At 35.9% G+C, this 12,286-nt stretch overlaps 1 protein-coding gene across 19 annotated transcripts; it reads right to left on the reverse strand.

Moving 5' to 3' along the window:
• Nucleotides 1-724: 724 nt before the first annotated feature.
• On the reverse strand, nt 725-6,669 carry LOC136221690 (uncharacterized). Of its 19 annotated transcripts, none has more exons than XM_066009109.1 (11): nt 6,173-6,669; nt 5,912-6,059; nt 4,943-5,025; nt 4,371-4,437; nt 3,789-3,877; nt 3,050-3,185; nt 2,562-2,938; nt 1,874-1,976; nt 1,670-1,734; nt 1,149-1,220; nt 725-985 (listed from the first exon to the last, which is right to left on the reverse strand). In XM_066009109.1, the coding sequence occupies exons 1-6, from the start codon at nt 6,324-6,326 to the stop codon at nt 3,163-3,165; spliced, it is 564 nt and encodes a 187-aa protein (XP_065865181.1). In that variant the 5' UTR covers nt 6,327-6,669; the 3' UTR covers nt 725-985; nt 1,149-1,220; nt 1,670-1,734; nt 1,874-1,976; nt 2,562-2,938; nt 3,050-3,162. The 19 variants fall into 19 exon arrangements, 13 of the variants coding, with proteins under 13 accessions (XP_065865181.1, XP_065865185.1, XP_065865186.1 ...); XM_066009113.1 differs by having other exon boundaries at nt 1,670-1,739; XR_010685265.1 differs by having other exon boundaries at nt 1,670-1,976; nt 4,880-5,025; nt 5,912-5,996.
• Between the last annotated feature and the right edge of the window lie 5,617 nt (nt 6,670-12,286).

Consider the following 12,286-nt stretch of genomic DNA (forward strand, 5'->3'; position numbering starts at 1 on the left):
ACCCAATTATACCCGTATTTGGCATACTATTACAGACCTGTTGGGCGGATGTCAAAGTGAACCGGATCCCACATTGATATTATAATGAAATCTGATCTAAAGACAGTTAGAGGCCTACTTAAGAAAACTAATGACACAACCACCATGTAGTTTTCTCAGGCGGATCGATCCAGTCACATGTATACAACATGTACCCATATTCACAACTGACTTATCAAGTGCTATGGCTAGTATCAATCACTACCATACAGTCGTCGAATATACAAGTCTGTGGTCCTAATCATTCCCATGATAGAATAGACATGGGATATGGTTTTACGATTATCAATCAATGGATTCTCTATTCATATTATAGCACAAGATATAAATGAACACCACAAGAAAAAAGGGATTTAATAACGGGGAAAACCATCACTAATAGTCTAATTCAACTCACTAAAGGTTTTTAATGAGCGGAATTTTCCCCTTGAGGAAGCCCTTCTTACTAAAAGTATTAATGAGCGGAATAATTCCGCTCATTATTAACTTACAATGAGTGGACATTTACACTTACTAAAAATTATATATAATGATTAAAAATACACTCATTATAAGTATTTGTAATGATTAAAAAACCTCTTATTAAAAATATTTATAATGATTAAAAATTATTGCATTAAGAATATTTATAATAATTTGGATTGAAGAGAGCTATTCTAAATTAGATATAATTGAAATAGCATCATACTTTTAATTAAGAGCACATACACTTCGTACAAATTTACTAAAGAAATTTAATTGGAATAAAAAAAATATTAGGAATCAGCAAAAACACCAGCAGATGGGAATACGATAAGCACTTCTCTTGTAAGGAGATGCCCCGAAAGCCATTTAAGAGAGAAAAAAACAACAGTATGCAGTAAGATTGTTCCCTCAAAACAGGGAAAATCATCAAACGAATCCCATCCAAATCCCATAAACCAAAGGGTAAGTGATACTAATAAACCTACATATAAAACAGTCACTTCAAAAGTTTTTACAACAATCAATTCATTGTACACAAATTAAAAATAAAACAGTAGCTTGTTTGTCAAATGACTATTAAAAAACCAAAAATAGAGACAAGTATCTTTAGAAACTGAACCATTTACATGCTACACTATACTAACCTTAAAAGATGCTTCATGGAGCAGCAGCAAATCCTAAAGAACCATTTTGCTTCTCAACCTAAGCAAATGTACCTAGACAAGAGAGAGGATGAATTATATTTATATTGGAATAAATAAACTTTAATCATAAACCAACATGCATAAAAAGGTAAATACATACATATCCTTCATTTCCATTAACATGAATTTATTCTTAGAAATCATAAACCTACATGGTTATGAATTGAAGAAGCTAGCAATTTAATCTCCAACATACAGGCCTTAAAAAAACCCTCATGCTTATGGAACAATATAAACAATGTGTTACTATGAACTAAGAAACTATAAACTCACTCAAGCATATGAAACAAATCATGGTTGATAGTATAGACAACGAGGATGGCAAATCAAAGGCAAAAAAACAATTGAGGATGTTTAATAGATTTTTCGGTTAGGAAACCTCAGAAGGTGCTTCATTGGTTAAAAGGAGGAATCGGAAAAATGACTTCAATGGTATTCATAATTGATATCAATTTAACTACCTCGAGTCTTGTGAATCCAATCAACTCCGAAGTTTCCAAATCCAAGAATTTCACAATACTTTCAGCTGAACTTGAAAATTTAATGGCATGTCACAACCACATGTTGAATATTGTAGAAAAATTGAAGAAGGCATGTAGATCAGGATTGTCTTCTTTCTACTTTAAACAGAGCCAGTTAAATTGGAAAGATATAAAACAATTTACCTGAGACAAATGAGGATAAAGGCCATTAATACAACCCTCAGCCACAACATCTAAAACAAAGACAACAACTTCCCTATCTTTCCAGGCCTCCCTTAGCAGACACCTGCCAATATTTCAGAAGTAAAATTAAGCAGAGGAACGTATAGCTTAAAGGGGAATAATTCCACGAGCAGATCGTAAGGACAACACTGCTATAAAAAAATCTCATCCATCCCCATAATATTATTTAACCCTTGCAAAGTTAAACATAAATAAGAGACTCCTACTTTTGGCAACCTATAATTGTTGTAACATAATTACCCATCATCGCTAGAACTATTGTAAAATATTGATAGACCAGTCACAATCATATACTATTGTTAGTCACATGGCCAAAGTATATTCGGTGTATTAACTAAAGAACCATATGGGTTTCAAGAACACTAAGTCAACCTTGTAAAGTTCAATATGAACACTAGATTTTTTTGTTATCAGTAAGCAATAATTATCACAACTTGGTTTACCCATCATCTGTAAAACTATCACAAAATATTGGTCAATCGTATACTCGAATTATGAAATTAGATTTCGTGAGCTGAAAAAGAAGAATAATGAAAACCGATGTTAACCAACTACCTTTCAGACTAAAATTGACTTAGGTAAATTTATAGCACTTCCTCATATTGACAAAAAAAGATAACTATCATACTCTGATATCTGCACCAAAACTTGTGTTCGTTCTTCAACACTTATAAGATTTTCCCCTTTGTTCTTGCAATCAAACATAAAGTAAAGCCATTACTTATCGATAACACCATGTTGGATCGTACTGATCTCACTGTCCATCACATCGGTTATTCTAGCCCATGTTGATGAGATAGTAATAAGATTCATCAGAGAAATCTTCAAAATGAAATAGCTAATATTATTCTCCTTTAACATAAACTCGAAGGTAGTCTGCATGTGCCGGCAACCCCATAAAATCAAATAAGAAATTATCACTCCAACTGCCAGAATCTGCAGGACAGCCATTCTGCTATTAACTCGTAAATCCTTCTTCAATTCAGTCGATATGGAAACTGTACCCTAGGCATTCAAATAATAATTAGACACCTAAAATGATGATTGGATTTACAATAAAAAGGATAAAACACTCAATTTCACCTGATGAAGAATGCAATAGAAAGAAGAATATACCAAGTGAATTTGCCAGGTCTTTTTCAAGAGTCTCAAGAAAGCCAACACGTGTACCATCGATAACATCACTTCTATTATTAAGAACATGAACTCAGATTCTCTTAGTCCCATTTTCAGCAGCACTTTTTAGTAGCAACTGAAAATAATGAAAAAGAAAGAACACACAATGAGTAAATACTATTTGGAAATAAGAAGTTTGGCAAGAATCGAGCCTAGAGTGAACTTGATGAAGTGGAGAGGGCCTTAAACTATTTGGAGAAAACGGACCCGAAACTGAGATTTTGAAGATAAAACGGGTTGTTGGAATTTAGCAATTTCGGATCCTAATTTTGTTGGAATCGGCCCATTGAATCAAACCCATTGGTCGACGGACCCATGGTGGACGCGTTTTTTAGCCATCCGAGGTCGTTTTGGGGGCTCAAATCGGCCTTTTTGTGTTTTTTCGTAATTTTCTTATTTTGTTTTCCTTTTCCTTTTAGGTTTCGGATTAGGTTTTTATTTTGTCAGCCTATATAAAGGCTCGACCTCCACCTTTGTAAGACAATTATTGATTAATAAGAATTTTAGAGTTTATTCTCTTTCCTCCAATTTTCGTTAGTCGTGCGCGATTCAACGATAGTTGACGGTTTTAAGCTTTGTTCGTGCGCAAGCAAGTGTTTAGAACGAAAGTCTGTTTATTTCCGCTGCATCAGAACTCCACCATCACTAAATTATAATTAGCCAACGAGATGCAAAGTACCATTCCCAAAAGACTCCTTTATGTACTTGAGTCTCACATCTTCATAAATTTTTCTAGAGGCAAGAAGTTGGTCAACAAGCTTTGCACAGCTGTATTCAAAAGAACATAAATTCAAACTAGTAATAAATTTGCCAATAGATATTAATAAAGTAAAAAAAATGAGTAATTAATTATTAAAACCATGTTATAAAGGCAATGGACATTCAAATATGTTGATAAAAAAATCACTTAACTAGTATACCAAAAGCATAACATAAATGAACTGATTTATAATGCAAGAAATCATATGCCCTTGAAAGTTAAACTCTTCACCAAAATGCAATGGAAAACCAATATCACTATCAAAGAGATGTGGTAAGATTTCACTTGCCACCCATGGTGCTAAACATGAGAAAAAATTGAAATTAACTCCATTGATTACTAGCCTAAGATATTTGAAGGATCAAATTTGAAGGATCAAATTTCAAACATATAAGAACTGTAAGTAAAACAGAAATAAATATTTAAACAAAGCAAATAAAGGTAGCACAATGTTCTTACTAGGTATGCCGACAAAAAAAAATGATATTAAATTAGACTCACACGATGATTGCTTCCAGTTTCTCTCGTTGTGCATCATTGCCATTAATGTACCAGAAATCAAGTGCCCCTGCATACAGGCAGAAATTAAAGCTTCATTACATACAAACAATTTTACACCACAACTTAAGAGCTTGCATAAATAATGATGAAAGAGTATATACATCTATTATCAATTTCAAATAGTTATAGAACAATTTTGAGTCTTCTACAACCGAAATTATGGAACTTGAAAACAGAGTGAGTTATTCTAAAATAAAAAATAGGCAAAACAATAGTTGTTCGCCTGTTCTGAAATTTAATACTATACTGTTACTATGAAAATAAGGGCATATTTCTAATTTGAAACTGAGATGATATGATTAAGCAAAGTCAACGGAGAATTGTTACATTAGATTAGTAAGTCAACATGACAAACCATGAGTCAGACAAAGAATATCTTTAGCATAATTCACTTATATGCCAATATATCCATACTACAACTTTAGGAGGCATCAACCAGAAGAACAAACCATGATCTGACACCAAAGATGTAGGAGTTCATTTAGCTTTTAATGTAGTTGTCAAGTAGTCACCAAAATTTGTGTTGGGTCGAAATGAACACAGATAAGCTCCTCCGAGGATCACTTGCTCCGATTCTCTGATTCCCCAGCATATACTGGAATTATTCACAAATGTTCATTTTCAAAGAGTGGACGTTTCACTTTAAAGATTTTCACGTTTTTTCATAAATGTTCATGTTTAGCACCATGCTCATATTGCTCATACAAAAACAAAACTTGACATTAAATGCTTCCTAATGTCACTGATCATATGTTGTTTACAACAGTTAGTTATCGGGATTTTACAGCCTTATAAGTTGAGTTGGTGTCATCAAGGGGAGATATGGGTATCGTACTACTAGTCTCTATTATCTTTTGGCTAGATGGCTTACTGACATGCGCCCCTCTAATTGGGCTAAATAATCAGATGAATAAAATGTTCATTTAACCTCCTGACCTTGCTTAAGGTGAGATGATTGACCTCCTAAATACTAAGTGGCATAGCAAAGTATTGATTTGAACAAGTTGAAGAGAGTATCACTTAAGTAAAATCAAGGGAAATTAGATCACTCTAAACAATTTCAAAAGGTAAATAACTCACTTTTAGCAAGTTCAAGAACCTAATGAGATATCTTTAAAGTTCAGTGAACTAAGGGAACTACTTTTTCTGGATTCCATTATCTAGGAAAATAACATTATGAAATTTCAGTGTTAAGATTGTAATATAATCGAAAAAACCATGATTCTAAATATTATATAGAATAAAATAGTTCTTTGGAATCCCCTCCTAATCATGATCTATTCCAATGACTTTAACATATGACTCAGTATGCTTCTTAAATCCGAGCACCCAGACTCCTAAAGGCACAATCATAAAATTCAGCAAAACTAACATTTGGATTTGGATATTGTTAAAAATTCTCTTTATACTAGCTGCAAAAACCTTAAGAAAAGACAGTCAAATTGGCATAACAAAGAAAGAGATTAATAAACAGGAATCACCGATTAGATTGGCCGGAAGAATTTCCCATTGATTCTTCCTTAATCAAATCAAGTCCGGAGTTGGTACCAGGCTGGGCAAACAACCCTGCAGGGTGGAGCGATGGAAAGCAACGCCTGAGCAAAAGTAGAACTGGCCAAAACTCTAAAACTAAAACGTGAAATCCAACTCAAAACCCATTCATCACACTAGTAAATTAACGTGAACAATAAAACATATATAGAATCAAAAAAATTTCAGAGAAACTAAAACCTAAACGATACCTGAACTAATGTAACAGTGGTGCAGGAAGCAGCTCCATAGAGGTACCAGAGGAGATAAGGCAGAGGAGAAGAAAAGATTCAGTTGGAGATTCTTCCTTCCATTATGGTGGCCAAATCTAAAAAGGGGCAGAGGAGAAAGAAAAAAAAGTAGCATAGAGAGAGAAATTGAAAGGATGGTTACCTATGGTGGCGAAGGACATAACCGGTCTTAGAGGAGGTTGTGGGTTGTACTCTTGCTGATGGTGTGAATCTCTCTATAAGGTGCATCAATGGAGAACCATCTAGGTCTGACTTCGAGGTAAAGTGAAAAATTGGGGGAATTCTAAATCTATAACCTTTGAAAATTGGGGAAAATTTGAGGGGAAGGAAACGAGCGACAAAAGGAATTGTGGAAAGTGAAAAATTGGGGATCTATAACCTTTGAAAAAATTTGGGGAAAAATTGGGGGGAAGGAAACGAGCAGCAAAAGAATTGTGGAAAGGAGGAAATAATGAGCTGCAAATTTAAGTGGAATTGAGAGAAAAGTATATTTTACTCAATAATAGTAGGCTTGTGTATTTCCACACATTAAATGTATTGACAATACACTTTTAATGAGTGTATTTTTAACCCACATTAAATTTGAGTCATTAAAAGCTCTTTTTCTTGTAGTGGAACTAGATTAATGCCTTTATTAATGTAACACAAATAGTGTATCTATGCAAGAATAATCAAAAAGCATAATACAATATACATGAACCAATGCCTAAGAACTAGGGCACACCAACAGTCTCCCACTCGGACTAGTTCCAAGCAGGCATTGCCCTAATCCCTATAGATCTAGTATGACCATCATGTAGGCACTGTGCAAGTGCCTTGGTAAACGGATCTGCGACATTGTTCTCGGTGTCAACTCCCTATAATGTAATGTCACCTCTCGCTTGGATCTCCCGGATGAGGTGAAACTTTCTAAATACATGTTTGGATCTCTTGTGTGATCGGGGCTCAAGTGCTTGTGCTATGGCACCGTTGTTATCACAGAAAACATCAACTGCACCTAGGATAGTAGGAACTACACCTAAGTCAGTTATGAACTTCTTGATCCAAACTGCTTCCTTTGCAGCGTCGCATGCAGCTATATACTCAGCTTCCGTTGTAGAATCGGCAATGGTAGGCTGCTTTGAAGATCTCCAACTAATGGCATCGCCATTCAGGAGAAAAACATAACCAGACTGTGATTGTTTCTGGTCCTCATCAGTCTCAAAACTTGCATCAGTGTAACCTGATACTGCCAGCTCCTCTTGCCCACCAAAAACTAAAAAGAGATCCTTGGTACGCTTAAGGTACTTTAGGATAGACTTAACTGCCTTACAGTGCTCCTCGCCGGGATCTGACTGGTACCGGCTAGTCATGCTAAGTGCAAATGCAACATCTGGCCTTGTACATAACATAGAGTACATGATAGATCCTATAGCTGACGCATATGTGACCTTTTCCATGTTCTCTCTGTCTTGTTTTGTCTGAGGACAATCTTTCTTACCAAGTTTCAACCCATGGCGCATAGGCATGAATCCTTTCTTAGCCTGGTCCATGTTGAATCTTCTAAGAACTTTGTCTATGTACATTGCCTGACTCAAGCCTAGAATTCTGTTGGATCTATCTCTGTAGATCCTGATCCCTAAGATCGTTTCGGCTTTTCCTAAGTCTTTCATTGCGAAGCATTTACTCAACCACTGCTTCACGCCTTGCAGTGTTGGTATATCGCCTCCAATGAGCAGTATGTCATCGACATACAATATCAGGAAAGTGGATATGCTCCCACTGAATTTCATATACACACAAGGTTCATCAGGATTCTGCACGAAACCAAATTCAGTTATGGCTTCATTGAATCTCTGATTCCAAGACCTAGATGCTTGCTTCAATCCATAAATGGATCTTTGAAGCTTACATACTCGGTTAGGATACTTCAGGTCGATAAAACCCTCTTGTTGTGTCATGTAGACATCCTCCAGTAACTTCCCATTCAAGAAAGCAGTTTTAACATCCATCTGCCATATCTCATAGTTATACCATGCAGCTATGGCCAATACTATCCTAATGGATTTGAACATAACAACTGGTGAAAAGGTTTCATCATAGTCAATTCGTTGGATTTCTCTATAACCTTTTGCCACCAGTCGCCCCTTGAAGGTGTTATCGACTTTTAATTTGAAACACCACTTGCAGCCAATTGTTTTAACACCCGGAGGTGGATCCACCAAGTTTCACACTTGGTTATCACGCATAGACTACATTTCAGCCTCCATAGCTTTACGCCATTGATCTGATTGTGGGCTTTCAATAGCCTCTTGATAAGTCTTGGGCTCATCCTGATCATCGACCATTATGTCCGCATCATCGGTCACGACAAAACCGTACCTTTCGGGTTGATGACGTGTCCTATCAGACCTTCTAGGTTCCTGTGTAACTGGTTCAGCCTCCTCAATTTCTTAAGGACCTAAATCAGTTACCTGAGCATCCTTAGTATCTGCTGTAGGAGTCGGTGAGTCTTGAATCTCAGCGAGATCAATATTGCTCCCACTGTCTACTTTGGAAAGGAATTCCTTTTCCAAAAAGACCGCAAACCTAACCACGAATGTTTTATTCTCGGTTGGGTTGTAGAAGTAATAACCCTTAGTTTCCTTAGGGTAACCCACAAACTGGCATTTGACAGATTTGGACTCTAGTTTGCCACCCATCAATTTCTTGACATGTGCATCACAGCCCCAAATCTTCATGAAGGAAACGTTGGGCTTTCGGCCCGTCCATAAACCATATGGTGTTCCTTCAACTGCCTTGCTCGGTGTATTATTAATTATATGAGCAGCAGTTTCCAAAGCAAATCCCCAGAAGGAGATAGGGAGAGAAGCTTGACTCATCATTGAGCGGACCATGTCAAGCAGGGTCCTGTTCCTCCTTTCTGACACTCCATTCCATTGGGGTGTACCAGGAGGAGTGAGTTGGGATACAATCCCACACTCTCTCAAGAATGAGACAAACTCTTGGCTCAAGTATTCGCCCCCTCTATCAGACCGAAGCGCTTTTAATGTTGGTGTGCCCTAGTTCTTAGGCATTGGTTCATGTATATTGTATTATGCTTTTTGATTATTCTTGCATAGATACACTATTTGTGTTACATTAATAAAGGCATTAACCTAGTTCATTTATATCTTGTGCTATAATATGAATAGAGAATCCATTGATTGATAATCGTAAAACCATATCCCAAGTCCATTCTATCATGGGAATGATTAGGACCACGGACTTGTATATTCGACGACTGTATGGTAGTAATTGATACTAGCCATAGCACTTGATAAGTCAGTTGTGAATATGGGTACATGTTGTATACATGTGACTGGATCGATCCGCCCGAGAAAACTACATGGTGGTTGTGTCATTAGTTTTCTTAAGTAGGTCTCTAACTATCTTCAGACCAGATTTCATTATAATATCAATATGGGATCCGGTTCACTTTGACTTACGCCTAACAGGTCTGTAACAGGATGCTAAATACGGGTATGATTGGGTGAACGGGTGAACACGTTGGTATTGATATTGAAGTGATGGAATTACCGCTCATGTAATAATGAGATGATATCACATGCCACTTGATAAGTGAGATTGATAAGTGTGTGGCCACACCCTGATAAGTAGTTTACATATCTGTTTCATCAATCTACTTTAGATCAAGAAATATCATAAACATCAGAGAGGATGACAGCCGTCATGCCTCTAGTTTATAATATCGATATCAAATGGTAAAAGAAGTTAAGAGATAACTACAGGGTTTTTTCATCTTTAGACTGCTGAAACTCTGTCTTGGTTAGGGACAGTAATGGTTTGCTAGAACCCACTTACTGTCTGTGGGCCGTGAGCCCACTGCTAGCTAAGGACAGTCCCATAGGATCGTGCACATCGAACATCTGAGTTAGAACTTATAGAACGGTACATTGGAGAGATGAAATTAATTAATTGATTGATAGTAAAATATCAAGGTAATTAATTGGTGGTTAATTAATTGATTAATTGATACTTTGTATCAAGGTAATTGATTAATGGTCTTAAGTGTTGAGTATTTAATTGATTAATTAGTTTACGGGATGTAATTAATTAATTTGTAAATTAATGAAATTGCATTCAGTGAATAATTAATTAAACTAATACGTTAATTTATTAATTAGTGTTGTTTATTTAATTGGGGTAATTAAATTTAATCTAATCATAATTAATTGCATAGAATAAATATTATTGGTATTTATTTATGTAATTAGATTAGGATTGGATTAGTTTTGTAATTAACCAATTAACCCTAAACCAATTAGGTTTAAGAATACACTATATATATAAATTAAAACACTCTAAACCTAACCGAAATTTAACTACACATATTCGGCCAACATTACTTGGTTTTGGGGAAGTAATGAATTTTCGGCAGAACCACTTTTCAACATAGTGGAATAGTTTTGGCAAATTTCACTATCTCTCCAGTTCTTCTCCGTTCTTCGGCTAGCACCGGTTCTGACTCAATAGTTGTTCGTGCACCTGACTATGGAGATCTGACTACTTTGTGGATTCTTCAGTCGTCTCTAGAAGAGACAGTCCGGGTAAATTTTTATCCCTAAAAGGATCCAAAAAGGTTTTATTCAATCAATGGTTAACAGACAAAGATCAAACTAAAAGGGATTAGAAATAAATTTTAAACCGCAATTCCGCTGCGCTACAGTTGATTAACTGGCAATAATCCCTAACAGTGGTATCAGAGCCATGGTTTAGTCCGTTTTGATTGATTGAAAAATTAATATGATTTGGTTTTATTATTTTTCCAAATCAAGTTTTTGAAATTTCCTATTAATTCCTCGTGTAGAAATTGTTCTAGGAAGTTTTCAATTTTATTTCTGTCTATATTTTTTGTTGTGTTTGGTTCTGAAATTATTTTTAGAATAATAAATTAAAAAAAAATACAGTATCAGAGCAGCAATTTATTTAAACAAAAAAAAATATAGTTTCGGACACGAAATAGCGGTCGCGGGACTGCTGTCCGCGAACAGCAGCCCCGCGGCTGCTGTTGGGCGGACAGCAGCACTACTGCTGTCCACGGACAGCAGCCCCGTCACTGTCCCGGGTCCGTTAAAAATCCCGAATTAGTCTAATTTTGGATTTAACGGGGCTGATTTTAATCTTTAAATTTTTCACGGGTAATTTTAATAAAATCAGGGCCCTAATACCGTTTAATTTATTAAACGTGTTTTGAATGAAAATTAATTGGTATTAAAACATTTTTGATTGGCATGCATATTTAATTTTAATCGAATTGATAATTTGTGTAAAATTGAATATGGTTAATTCGTGAAATTGGCCCAATAGACCGTGACACCGGTTTAAATTGGAAGGGCTAAATTTTAGATATGTGACGACCCTAAAATTCAGTGGGAGCGAAATTGTAATTTTCCATACAAATGGATGTTAACCGTTTGGGCCTTTATGGGCCTTAGTCACATATGGTAAAATTGGCGATTTCACCCTAAGTAACCCGGCTTAACTTTATTAGATGTTCTGGAATGCCATGATCATGCATTATATTTGTATGTCTTACCGTGCAGCAACGTGTTATAGAGTTCTATGGGCCCTAAATTAAAGTCGGTTTGTAATTTAATTTATTTTGGAAAATATGGCCTGCGTGCCATTCTTTCATTAATGTAATTTTAGAATAGGTTCTATTCATAAAATTGTAATTGGTCGTGAAGAAGCCCAGATGGTCCAAGCCCATGGTGGGAGCCCAATGAGACTTGAAGCAAGCCCGTGAAGATTAGATAGTCTATCTAGTTTCACTAGGATGTATTATAAGGCCCATAGAGTCTCTATGTTTATTTTGATTATACAATTGCTTAGTATAACATGAAATATAAGTAGCAACGATCACCAGATCATCACCCGCGATAATTATATGTTAAAGCCGTATCACTTAATTAATCCGGATAATGAAATATTGAGTTGCTTAAAAGTGCTTTCCAGATTCACACCTCTTCCTCCCAGCTAGTGCTACAGTGTATGATGTGCCCTAGCAGGTATGCTGTAGTAATTAGTGGGCCG

The sequence above is a fragment of the Euphorbia lathyris genome, chromosome 3 (genome assembly GCF_963576675.1).
Source record: "Euphorbia lathyris chromosome 3, ddEupLath1.1, whole genome shotgun sequence".
NCBI classification, from domain to species: domain Eukaryota; kingdom Viridiplantae; phylum Streptophyta; class Magnoliopsida; order Malpighiales; family Euphorbiaceae; genus Euphorbia; species Euphorbia lathyris.

Excerpts from the sequence above, each read along its gene's own strand:
- LOC136221690 (XM_066009105.1), bottom strand. The coding sequence starts at position 6,326 with ATGCTACTTTTTTTTCTTTCTCCTCTGCCCCTTTTTAGATTTGGCCAC. Across the intron at positions 6,060-6,172 it reads CCACTGTTACATTAGTTCAG|TTTTAGAGTTTTGGCCAGTT; the intron begins GTATCGTTTAGG and ends TTCACGTTTTAG. Across the intron at positions 4,438-4,942 it reads TCGACCCAACACAAATTTTG|GGGCACTTGATTTCTGGTAC; the intron begins GTGACTACTTGA and ends GCCTGTATGCAG.